This window comes from Arachis duranensis, chromosome 3 (assembly GCF_000817695.3).
Source record: "Arachis duranensis cultivar V14167 chromosome 3, aradu.V14167.gnm2.J7QH, whole genome shotgun sequence".
Taxonomy (NCBI): domain Eukaryota; kingdom Viridiplantae; phylum Streptophyta; class Magnoliopsida; order Fabales; family Fabaceae; genus Arachis; species Arachis duranensis.
The window spans coordinates 3,222,146-3,234,980 of NC_029774.3; the positions used below are offsets into that span (position 1 = coordinate 3,222,146).

Below are 12,835 nucleotides of genomic sequence, written 5' to 3' on the forward strand. Positions count from 1 at the left end.
GATTTCCGTTGTATGACTTTGATTTTTATTTCGTTTTTCTTTTTAAACTTAAATTTATAAGACTTTTACTCATGAAATACAAAGATTTTATTTTAAAATTATATAAAATTAATTAAAATAAACAATATTTGTAATATCAAACAAATCTACATTTATTTTCATTATGAGATGACACCATATCTAATTCAAAACTTTAAGGTAATAAGTTAATGGGTCTCTCATCTTATAAACTCTTCATTCTTTTTTGTTTTCTTGGATGTGGGATTAACTTCACTAAAAAGAAAACCAATCCTGATGAATATTAAGAGGAAAATCATAAAAGGAATAGTGTAAACTTTGCATCAATCAAACCAAGCTTATTTTCCTTTTCTTAATCCCATTTTATTAAATTAGATCATTCACCAAAAACAAAATTAATTACTTCTCCCGAATGACAGAAATACAGAATCAATCTATAAGAAAGAGAGCATGAAAAATAACAGTCAAAATTATTGATAAAGACAACCAAGAAATGTACAGTATATTATATTATATCCCATGCATCGAAGATGATATGTTGGTCTTGTCATTTTATGCTAGACGAAGTGAACCACACTTATTGCTGTGATGTTCCTTGTACTTGGTTTTGTTCCTTAAGGGTACCCAGAAAGAGACACCGAATTCTTTTCACTTGCTTCTTTCAAGCTAAGCTGTGATTTCGAGAGAAAATGATAGAGAATACACAATGTTACAACCAAGGTACACCCCATGTTCTGTTCCAAAAAGAGTGTGCAAAACAACAAAAATGAATTTGCTAGATTTTTATGCAAAGTATTTTTCTAAAGTAATACTATACGAACATCTAAAAGTGTTAATTGAACTGAGTAATATTACACATCCAAATCATTTTATGAACCAAGTCCAACTAAGTTAAACAATAAGACTTGAAATAATGTTATCTATAATTAATTTTTATTGATGTTAGACTAACTTGGTTAGACTTAGTTAACATAAATATTTGGATGTGTAACATTATACTAATTGAACATGGTATAATTTAAAATGAAAAATAACAGTTTGACTATTTAATGCCGTTGTTTTTATATAAAGTTGATAATAGCTGTGAACAATTTGGTCCCATATTTATTTGTCCTTGTTTCTCCAAAGAGGGGCTAACTTTGATATAATTCATAACCATGCAAGGGCTATGATAGCAAAATTAAGTAAAGTTGTATGCATGATGAGTTGTATTATGAAGAGAAGTTAAGGGATTTGTTTTGTTTGAATTTGATTAGTGTGGGATCATAGGGCTTCCCTCATCCAACTTATTATTTAAGGGTTTGTTTGGTGTCCCCTACTCTCCTTGCCAATGAAATCAATTATTGGAAGAACAGACATAAATATAGCTTTCCTTGAGAAAAACCTTACACCTAAATTGATCCCTATTTACAATGATGTATCTTATTTTGGTCCCATTTTATAGAGGAAGTAACACATAAATGTTGGTCCCCCTTTGATAAAGACAGAAACACATGATGTCAAGGGAAAAGTTTCCCTAAATTAAACTCTTTTATAAGGTGACTTATAGTGTATTCAACCTTAGATTAGCACTACTATACATTTACAATATTTGTCATTTAAGCATATATAGATTATATAGTTGGTTTTCTATTTGAGAATCTCAAATCATGGTTGAACAAAAAGTTAAAAAAGAGATTCTTTTTATTCAAAACGTATTTTAGGGTACATAAAAATAAACTAAACTTGCCATTAAGAAGATATAGACCTTCCAATTATTTATTAGTCCCTATTGTGCTCTGATAAATCTATTTTGTTCCCATTTTTTTATTTGAATTACAAATTTATTAAACTCTGACTTAGTTCTATCTAACCAAATCATCCCCTCTATCATGAGTAAAATTATCCAATGTTTATTAATTTTCATCTTCAGAATTCAAACTCAAAAGCTTGCTTAAGAGACATAAGTGTTCCACTGCTTAAACCAACAAAGCATTGAATTTTCAGTCCTTTGATGAAGTAGAAACACAGCATTATACAGAGTTTCTGTAAAAATACACTTGTATATATATAAAATGATAAAAATACTATTTGTACCAAAAGAATCAGTTATAGTATATATGTGTGTATAAATAAATACATGTGTTGTTTCACATACTTTCAATGTGTATTTTATATTTCAACATGTATTTTATCTATATTGAATAATTGATTTAGTAGCTGAATTTTTATATATACGTAATAACATAATTTATAAAATGAGAATGCAGAATTATATTTTGAGTTTTGACTATTTCCATTCAGAATTTCAGATTATATTGATTTGTAATTAAGATTGAACTACTTATAGAATAAAGGGTAGATATCAAATTATGATCAGAATATCATTTATTATTGGTTTTATAGCCTTATAGGTAGTTATGCATGCTTGCATAGTCTTCTTTAATTTTCTTCCTTATTTAAGGGACATTTATTATTTTAAGAGAGGTCTATCTTAATATGTTAATATTTGTCATTTATTCTCCTATGCATGCTTGTCTGAAAAACATTGTTCAGGAAAGTTTTAATTTATTCTGTAGAAGTAGTAACCAAATCCAAAAAGCATTGACTAATTTTATGATAATTTAAGCAAAACAATAAAATGATGAACATTTTGAAGAGTACATAAATAGAAAATAATTAAACAATAGAGAAAGAATCCTATTATCTGTTTGGTGGGAGGATCAAAATTATTTAATCTGTTAGAAGACTAAAACATCTCAATCACTTCATTGATCCTTTTCTACAGTTAGAACCAAAAACATCAATGTCCTAATGAGTTGGCTTTTAAACTACCTATACTTATAAGAGTTGTTCAATAAGTTGTGACATTCTTTGAGCCCTATCAATATCACTATCACTGTACATAATAAAAACAAAATTTAATTCAAGCATTGTCCACAAATGCTATAAATCAAGCAAGAAAAGACACTTATCATGTGGTAGTTTGAAAAATCTTACTGAACTCCACCTAAGCTTTGGCTGAGGGATCTTAGTTTCCCATAACATTATATATGACTTTCACATGTAAGAAGAGTGGTAAAGAATTCTTTATCAAATAAACAAATAAGATCTCATGTCAAGTATTTAACCTGGAATTGACTAATCTCATTATATCATTAAATCACTTTTTATAAAATATTTTTTGTCAGTTCAATTTTTTTATTTCTGATCATCTTGCATAGAGATTATTTAAACTAAATGTTATAAGTTAAAAAAAATTATTAAGCATTTAGAGTTTAACTAAAAATGTTAAAAAAATAATTTATAAAAAATAATTAATATTGACTGATCAAAAATTAATTTTCTATAATTATTCTTTCAGAAAATACTCGAATTTGTTTTAAATAGTATAACAATTGTTTAAAGATACTAGAATACATAGTGATGAAGACTAATTAAAAAAATGCATAGTGAAGAACTTAATTTTTAATTTTTTTTTAGAAAGTTTGAAGATTCTCCGATTTCAAAAGTACCCTTAAGGAAGTTAGTTATTTATATATGGCATGTGATGGGCTTTTATGTAAATTTAAAACATAGTAGAAAACATAATAGTTAAAATCTCGATTTAACTCTTAAAATCTTTTGATATTATGATTTTAAATTAGTCAATCAATTTTACAAAATTTTTACTAAGTTTGACAATTTTATCATTTAAATTTTCTGGTTAAAATTTTACGTTTTACATACTTAATTTACTTTTTTGAATTCACCTAAAATTTTAATTTTCTCTGCCTTGGTAGGGAGTGCCCACTTGAACACTTGATCCCTTCTTTTACACTCTGTCTCCTATGTATGATAATTGATAAGTGTCAACATTTTGGAACGTTTCATTTATTTTTTCTTTTTTGCCGAAAAAAACTGCACCTTGCACGCTTCATTGTTATTCTTACTCTCTTTTTTTATTAGACAATGTTGACCACATCCAAAGTAACCTTCATAATTTAATTTGGGATTCGCAAAAGTGGGGAAAAAATAAAGAAGAAAGTTACTTTGCAATTTGAGTGAACTAAAAGCTTTTATTATTGTCTAGTTTGAGTTCAATTCAAATCCATGAATTAAAAAAGAAAATCAAAATAAGTTATTTTCTTCTTTGAAGCTTCTCAAATAATAGATTGTTTAAGATCTTAAATTTACACTGTGCATTAGGCATCATTTGAATAATAGAGAGGAAAATTCAAGGGACGAAGTAATTGATACACAAGAACAAAAAACACTTGAAAATACATAAATAAAAATAGAATGAACAAATTATATAATTTATTATTAATATTATAAATATATCCACAAAAAATTAACTATTAAATTTTATTTATATAAAATATATGTTAAAATACAAAATATATATTACAACATATGAGATAACACACGTATAATTGAATTAGTAATTAACTTTTAGTTTACACATAATATTTTTTAATTACTATATCATAATTACACTTTTTTTTTCAGCAACAATCTGGTTTGAGTGGAAACCACACATCATGATTAATATAGATTCTAAATTAATATCTTGTCACTTAACTAGGAAAATATTTCACTAATGAAATAGAAAAAAAAATAAAAAGTAGTGAATCTACATTGAAGAATAAGTGAACAAAGTTCTAGAAGACAAAACTATTGCATAAACTTGAATGACATTCAGTGTGATGATTACACAAGTACATAAGAAGAGCACCAAAACAAATATCCTAATAAAATTAAAAGCTGAAATTACTTGAGCAAAGGGATATGGTGGTGGTGGTGGTGGTGGTGTGGAACATAGTGGCATGGAATTTCATATGCTTAGTACCAAAAAGCAATCATGTGAAACAGTGGTACCACCACCACAACCTCCTCCTAAAGTTGTAATTTCATATTTTTTTTGGGAATATGTGGACAATTTGGTAAAGTAGCTTCTTCACACACTTTGCTACACTCCACATAATAAGTAGTGTTAAAATTCCTTTTCTTTTACTCTTCACATGCTCACTTTCCATTTCCAACCAAGACAAAAATTGGTTGGACTTTTGGGGTATCTCAATTCTATTTTTTCTGGCTCTCCAAGGTTCTAACTTTAGGACCTAGCTCTCAAAATTTAATATTTATTTTTACACAACAAAAATTACAACTTAACACAAACTAGTACAGTCACTAATCAATAAAGAAAACACATCGTTAAGAAAATTATTGATCACTGAAAAAATACACTTAGATAAAACACTTCTTTTTATCAATTTGACCAATCCACAGATAGTGTAATAAATTCATATATACAAAAAATATCATGTGTAGAATACTATTATTAAAAATAAGAGTATCAATTTTCCTAATAATTTCTCAAATCGAATTTTCTGTTGGCAATAACAAAAAGATAGAGCCTTTAAAGTAAAATCCAACCGTTATTTAACACTTATTAACCCCACTTTTATTCTTTTTGCTCCTCAATAAATTGTTATTATTATTATCTTGTGCGCACATATAAATAACATATTCATATTATTATCTTTGTGAGAATTTGTTCATGTTCCACTCTGTTGTGTTCTGTTTTGATGGCTTCAACTGCTTTCAACGACAAGAATGGAAACCCTGAATTGTCAAGGCAGGAAATTCAGAACGCCATAGCCAAAGCTGTGGAGCTAAGAGCACTTCATGCAACTTTGATGAGAGGGAACACCACATCCAATGCTAGATTCCCTTCACCTTCCCCTGTTTCACGCCCTGTTTCTCATTTCTCTGCTCATGATTACCCTGTTTTCACCCCAGTATGTTCCAATTCGTAAAGTTGCCTTCTTTTTTTGTTCTTCTCTTCTTTTTCTCAATTGGGTATGCACAAATTCATGCTATCAAAGATATTTTGTTCAAAGTAATTTGACAGTGTTTTCGAAATGTGTTTGTTCTGTTCTTCGTGTTAGAATTTATGGAATTAGCAATAATTATAAACAAGATTTCGTTTTTGTTTTGGTTTTATGATTTATTACTACTTATCATTCTCTTTTCTCTTGAAGACTTGAACTATGTCACTTGTGATGTTGATAAATTCTGACACTCTGGTCTTATCAAAAGAACATGCCCCACTGTTGTGGTAGTTATATACATAATCCTTACTTCGCTTTTTCTTTTTCTTTTCTTTTTTTTTCTAATTTAATATCTATGAGATAATTAGTGTAACTTCAAAATTAATATCCTCTTTCTTTTGTTCTCCTTTTTTTCAATTTTGATGATGGGTTTCTAAATTTGGAAAAATCATTGACAGAGCTATGAGGATGATCCACTACCAGCTTACAATAATCAGAACCACTTGAAAAGCCTGACAATTTCAGATAGTTGGGATGAGAATGTTCTAGAACACACCATGGAAGCAATTGTACCATATTACAAGGAGAATTCAAGTTCAAGAAAGGGACTTCCTTATGGTTTTGCCAACATAGAATCTCACATATGCCCAGGTGCTGATGATAGCAAATCTGCAACCAGTTCTTGTGCAAATCACATAACTGTTCTTCAAGCATCATCACCTGCCAATGAATACTTGCAGTGTAGAAGAAACAGTTTGGAGGACTTCAATTCTGTATCGTCGTGCAATCAATGTAAGCCGGCTGTCATAACAAGCGAATTTGAGACTGCAAGGACCAGCAAGAGTTCCACTAGTGTTGTCCCGGTCACGGATTCTCATTCATCTATTCAATCTCAACAGAAAAGCAAGGGGATGATTTCTTGGTTGTTTCCTCGGCTAAAGAAAAAGACTAATAAGAATGAGAATTCCCCGAGTCGCGCAGAATCTGAGGATGTTTCTCAGGTTCTTAAGGACTTGGGAATCATGTCTATTGAGTCATTGAAGAAAGAGTTGATGGAAGCAAATGAGAATAGAGATGTGGCCTTAATGGAGGTTTCTGAGATGAGGTCTTCGCTCGGCGAGCTGAAACAGAAACTGGAGTACTTGGAGGGTTATTGTGAGGAGCTTAAGAAAGCTTTAAGGCAAGCAATGCAAGCAAGGGATTCTCAGCATCTTTGTGAACAACAGCTCAATAATCCTCAAATGGAGAAAAAGTTTGATAAAAAGGGAGGAAATTTGATGCCGGTGAGCGAGGAAGCAATGGTAGAAGGATTCTTGCAGATAGTATCAGAGTCAAGATTATCAGTAAAGCAGTTCTGTAAGACTCTTATAAACAACATCGACGAAACTGATCAATCTTTGACACAACATTTGAACTTGCTTCTTCAACCATATAAGCTTTCCTTGAGTGCCAAGTATTCCAAGGCAGTATTATACCACTTTGAAGCTTTCATAAACCAATGTCTCTACCAAGACTTCGAGAATTGCGTGTTCCAAAAGAATGGCTGCCCAAAACTGCTGGATCCGCAGCAGGATCGGCGAGTGCAGTTCTCATCATTTGTTTCCCTTAGGAACTTGAGCTGGAATGAAGTACTAAGAAAGGGAACAAAGTACTACAGTGAAGAGTTTAGCAAGTTCTGTGACCAAAAAATGAGTTGTATTAACACAACTCTAAATTGGACTAGACCTTGGCCTGAACAACTCCTTCAATCTTTCTTTGTGGCAGCAAAATGCATGTGGTTGATGCATTTGCTTGCATTTTCTTTCAATCCACCATTGGGAATTTTAAGGGTTGAAGAAAATAGAAACTTTGATCCTCATTACATGGAAGATATGTGTCCAAGATCTCAGGGTCCAAGCAGGGTTAAGATCATGGTGATGCCAGGGTTTTTTGTTCAGGATAGGGTCTTGAGGTGTAAAGTTATTTGCAGGTACAAATCTGTAGCCTAAGTTAACAGTTTGGAAATAGTTTTTGTTTTCACATTGAATTTTTTTTTCCCTTGCTTTTTTATTTAATCTGTGTCATTTTCGGTAACTGTAGCTAAATGTATCCATGGTTTGTTCAAATTGATTTAATATTCAGTCAAATGTATGTCATATTAGTATATTACTGTATACACTTCTGTCATAAAGAATGTACAATAACCATGTTAGGAAACTGAATGTGATGATGAAACTTTCAAATTTTCTCAACACAGTAATTTGGATTTTCAGTTATACTAACTAAAAAAAAAAAATTGTTGGGTAAAAATTAATGAAACAAACATTCCCTTAAAAATAAAGTGGAAAAATCATCTGTGATTCAGTTGGAACTCAGAAATCGACGTGTTTCATTATTATCTTTTCCCATCATCAGATAAAAAGAAGCTTTCTAAAGTTCCTAACAGAAAATATAGCCAGAAACGATGTTGCAGCAAAAGCAAAAGCTTGATTAGTTTAGGAATTTAATACTACGCACTAGTTGCTTTAAGTACAGATGGAGAGTATGCTTAACGTCAATCAATAAAATATTAGATTAGTTTAGGTTTGGTACAGCGTTTCACACACTTTCATGATCAATAATTTAAGGGCATTAGAGTGCATAACACCCAATTGGGGACCTCTATTACACGTTTGTCCTTTAATACTATATCATTGGTGCAATGATAGGCATATTCACTTTGCATCTTTCAATGGTGACTCAACCCAGCATTTGATGCAAAGTCAATTGTTCAAATATTTCTCATCATTAAGATGAGAACCAGAACCAAGTGCCAAAAAATGTCTATGCATGAGGAACAAGCTCAGTTCTTACACTAAGAAAGAATGAAATTCTAGAACATCAAAGTGATGCCACATTAGGGTGCATCTGAACATTCACCCTCACTCCACCAGAAGCTAACTGAGAAACTTGTAGTTAGGGACCGCACATAGTGCCACCACTTTGGTGGGATATATAACATATCACCTTCCTCTAAAATACAGTCTACAAATTCCAAGTCTTGCACTTTAGGAAACTTCCTTTCATCTATGTCATCTAAGTCAACCTTCAAACAAAGAGATAATTCCAATCAACATGGGGACACATATTTTCGAAATATCAACAATAATAAACACAAATTAAATTATAAGAAAAAGAATTACCAACACCTGATATATTTGTATCCATTATGCAACATAGAAGATTCATGGACAAAATTTATTTTCCATACACACATTTAGCACGATTGACTGGAAATCAACATGGAAATCCTTCTTTATATACTACAACCCCATCCAATCCAAATTCTATATTACGTTTTTGTAGCAGAAGTCTAATGAATAATAAGCATTGGATTTACAAAAGGAACATTTTCATTCACAATTATCCATTTTCGTAGTAGATCTGCGGTTAAAAAATGCAAGTACATCACTTGACTGCCAGGGCAATCTGTGGCCTGTGCAAGGATAAAAGCTCAGACACATAATGTGAGAACAGAGAAAGAAGAGAAAAAGAAAAGTTAGGACAAAAAAGAAGAGAATTACATTAATGAAATACTTCTAGAGTTTTCAGCCATTCAGATTGGGATGCAGTCATAGTGCTATGCTTCCAAGCAAAAGTCATAAGCAGACTGCATGGAAGGTCAATCAGTCATATAGTTCAACAAACAAAATACCTGGCTGGAATTGGTACGCATTGTCTCCGAGTAGGGATAAAGTTCCTCAGACAAAGATGCTGAGTAAAGCCTAACGTACTTCTTCCCAACAACCTGAAAGTATAGAGCATGACAATAAATACATTCAAAGTGGTGCACAGTAATCCTTGGAACAATATGTCTATTAGTATGAATTATAGATGAGGCAATTTTCTCTTTTCCATTAATAAAAAGGAACATTTCCTCAAACAATTTAAATAACAAGGATATTACATAAACCCCGATATCATCCACATATATTAAAGGTTTCTCTTAAAATGAACCATAGTAAGTCTGAAAATCATACTTTAAATAGCGAGAGGCACATCAACAAGTCCATCCCAACGATCCAGAAGACCAGAAGACAACTTTATTTAGGGTGTGATTCTAGTTGGAGTTCAGAAGGGAAGGGAAGAGTTTGAAGAGTGAAAATCAAGACCTTCCCTTCCCTCTTTTTACCACGAAAAGCAAATCTCACAGATCACAAACATCACCTTGGTAATGCAAGTATATAAATGACATAATAAGTTACCTGAGCTAGTATGTTATGATGTGGATCATGGTGTAATGGCGTTACTGTTCCAGCTGGACCAAACCAAGCATTAAGAGATCTTAGCTCCCCTCCACCGGCAAAACAATAGTCAGGAATAAAGATATCTTTCCGAAGCTCATTTATCTGCCATTTCAATAATGTCATTAACTTTCATTATTAGTATGCAATATGGGAAAAGTCTGAATTGGAAACAATCTAAATTCATCTATAAGTACTTGATCAAATAATGGATGCTGGGCAAGATATGTAGGACCCCCTGGAGAACCACCATTGGATTTTATACGCTGAAGCAACTCTGAAAATGTGATTAGCTCTTGCTTCCAGTCTGTACATAAATAGTTCTTGCCAACCTACAAAGAATTTTGCATTTACCCTTTTTCTTTCAATATTTATGGATATTGAAAAAAATATGTATGATACATACATAAGTTCCACTCCAAACCCCCACCCTCTGTGTGTTTACATGTTTGGCTGTGGAATTCCTGTAGACAGCTAAATAACTTCAACAGTCTAGCTTGCGATGCATGTAGCATGAGATGCATAACAGGGAACTTTGAAAATGGTCCTAGAAATTTTGAACAAGGCAATTTGGGACCTAGAAAAACAGAGTATACAAATGGACCATATGCAATGCACATAGATTATTTGCATGAAAATTCCTAGTTGGTACAAAGGATCATCAACAAGATATTTATTTTAGTTTTACCTATAAATGGAAGATGAGCAATTACCTCGACGGGAATTGTACGATCACCAGCAACTCTCAGCAAATAGTCTATGTTGTTCCATTTTGTCTTGGCCGGCCAGTGAACCATACAATCACTGATGATAACCGGTGTACCAGCCAGGTAATGATCTTTCAAGAACTTGTCCAGCGACAAACCAGATCTCTTTTCCACAATCTTAGAAGAAAGGGACTTGATAGGTAAAAGTTGGAGCACCTACAGAGTAAAATGCTATAACATAAACATTAGAAAAGCCATATCACAAATGTAAAGCCGAATTTCGTAATTTGTATTCAAACTAAAGGATTAATATCCAAGATTTGTATTCAATTGTTCACGCTATATACGTAAGGGCAAATTATTACACTCAATTCCACTAAGATTTGGTGAAATTCAACCCTACTCTCCTCTCTATCTCTAAAATTATACATTGACTTTTTCCTAAAATTTAGGCAATAATACTCTAGGGACCTATACGTTTTGTAAAGTATAGCACTAAACATCGTATAAACACAATAGTAACTTCCCCTTAAGGGGTTCAGAGAGACCAATTTCACATTAGAAAAATAAATAGCACGATTGTCCTTGTGTAAACTACCACCATTCTGGCACCAGTTTTTATTTTGTTATTTATTTTTTTACATTGTATTTGACAGTTATTTTAGCTGCAAAATGGTTTTAGGGCTACATTGATCATTTTAAATTCTCAAAGACTAAAATAATGCACATTTGCAAGAACATGATGAAAATAAATAAATAAATAAATAAAAATTGGAGGAAGGACCTCACCTGAGACACATGAAATTCCGGATGAACAAGGCTTCGTTGCTCGGAGTTGTTGACCGAACCTTCTTCGAAGCTTCCCTCAGAAACCCTACGGGAACTGTTGGCTCTCTCTGAAACCTTCTCTATCGCAGAGTCCAAATCCTTTCTGAGGAGCGTCCCTCCCATGATGATCCCCATGTCAAGAACCCTAAGCGCCTCCTTGAACTCGCCGTTACCGTTGTGGTGCCTTGCCACGTGGAGGCATGCCATCGAGTACGCGTCGCGCCACACCGGAAGCACCGACTGCCACGGACCTGAGTGCAGCTGCTCCCACGCCATCTCCAGCGCCGCCTCCGCGGCCCGGACGTCACCGGTCGCCGCCAGCGATGCCATTCTCACGTAGGCGTAGCCGCCGTGCTCCGATATGGTTTGGAGGAGCTCCGCTGACTCCATGTCCAGTGTCGGCGTGTCGAAATCTCCACCGTGAGGGGTGGTGGTTGACGACATGGTCTGCGGCGGCGACGCGGTGGAGAGAAAAGCTCCGGCGCGTGGTTTTTATAGGAGTGTTGTGGTGTGTGTCTGAGTGTACCAAAAAGTGATTGATATTTGGACACAACTTTGAGATATTTCTCTAAGTATCTTTGGACTCATAAATCTTAATTATTCTAAATTATTAATTCACACTCTTATATAATCTCATCTTATACCCACCAAAAAAATCTTATAAAAAAATTTCACACTGTTTTCCAATACAAAATTCATGTTAGTCTACATAAAAAATCAATTTTTAAATTAATAACACGTATAAAAATATATTAAAATATAAAAATAATAATTTATATATATATATATATGTTTAATAAAGTTATTTCTTTTAAATAATGATCCAACTGATAAATATGAAATATAATCGTTTTATTAATATAATAATATAAAATTCATGTAAAATATCTTTACGTTAATAATTAATTTAATACAAGTTAAATGATTTTTTATCGTACAAATAAATTGGTGGAAATGGAGAGATATTTTTTTCCTCTACTTTTTCCTATGAACAGTGGAAATGGAGATATTTTTGTTTTTGTTTTGTTTTTGTGTGTTGAAGACACACCACCCCCTTTTTTTTTCCCTATAGGTTTTATATCACAATTTTTTAGTCGTATTTAGGATTTGAATTCGAATGAACTTTCTAGCAAGACATGCTTTAATTCTTAAGAACAGAGGTTAAAATAGACTAAATTTATTAGGTCACTTCATTTATCTATTTAAATAAGTAAAATTTGCTTTT

At 32.3% G+C, this 12,835-nt stretch overlaps 2 protein-coding genes across 3 annotated transcripts; one reads left to right on the forward strand and one right to left on the reverse strand.

Annotated features, from left to right (window-relative positions):
* The first annotated feature begins 5,487 nt into the window (after positions 1-5,487).
* LOC107476785 (IRK-interacting protein) lies at positions 5,488-7,948 on the forward strand. Its single transcript, XM_016096685.3, has 2 exons — positions 5,488-5,780; positions 6,272-7,948. Exons 1-2 carry the CDS (start codon positions 5,568-5,570, stop codon positions 7,799-7,801), a joined length of 1,743 nt encoding a protein of 580 aa, XP_015952171.1. The 5' UTR covers positions 5,488-5,567; the 3' UTR covers positions 7,802-7,948.
* A 389-nt stretch (positions 7,949-8,337) lies between these two features.
* LOC107476784 (lysine-specific demethylase JMJ30) lies at positions 8,338-12,177 on the reverse strand. 2 transcript variants are annotated; one of them, XM_016096683.3, is made up of 6 exons: positions 11,572-12,177; positions 10,789-10,998; positions 10,273-10,407; positions 10,037-10,180; positions 9,487-9,579; positions 8,338-8,877 (listed from the first exon to the last, which is right to left on the reverse strand). In XM_016096683.3, exons 1-6 carry the CDS (start codon positions 12,052-12,054, stop codon positions 8,689-8,691), a joined length of 1,254 nt encoding a protein of 417 aa, XP_015952169.1. In that variant the 5' UTR covers positions 12,055-12,177; the 3' UTR covers positions 8,338-8,688. The 2 variants fall into 2 exon arrangements, 1 of the variants encoding a protein (XP_015952169.1); XR_001589705.3 differs by having other exon boundaries at positions 8,743-8,877; positions 9,356-9,579.
* Positions 12,178-12,835: the final 658 nt, after the last annotated feature.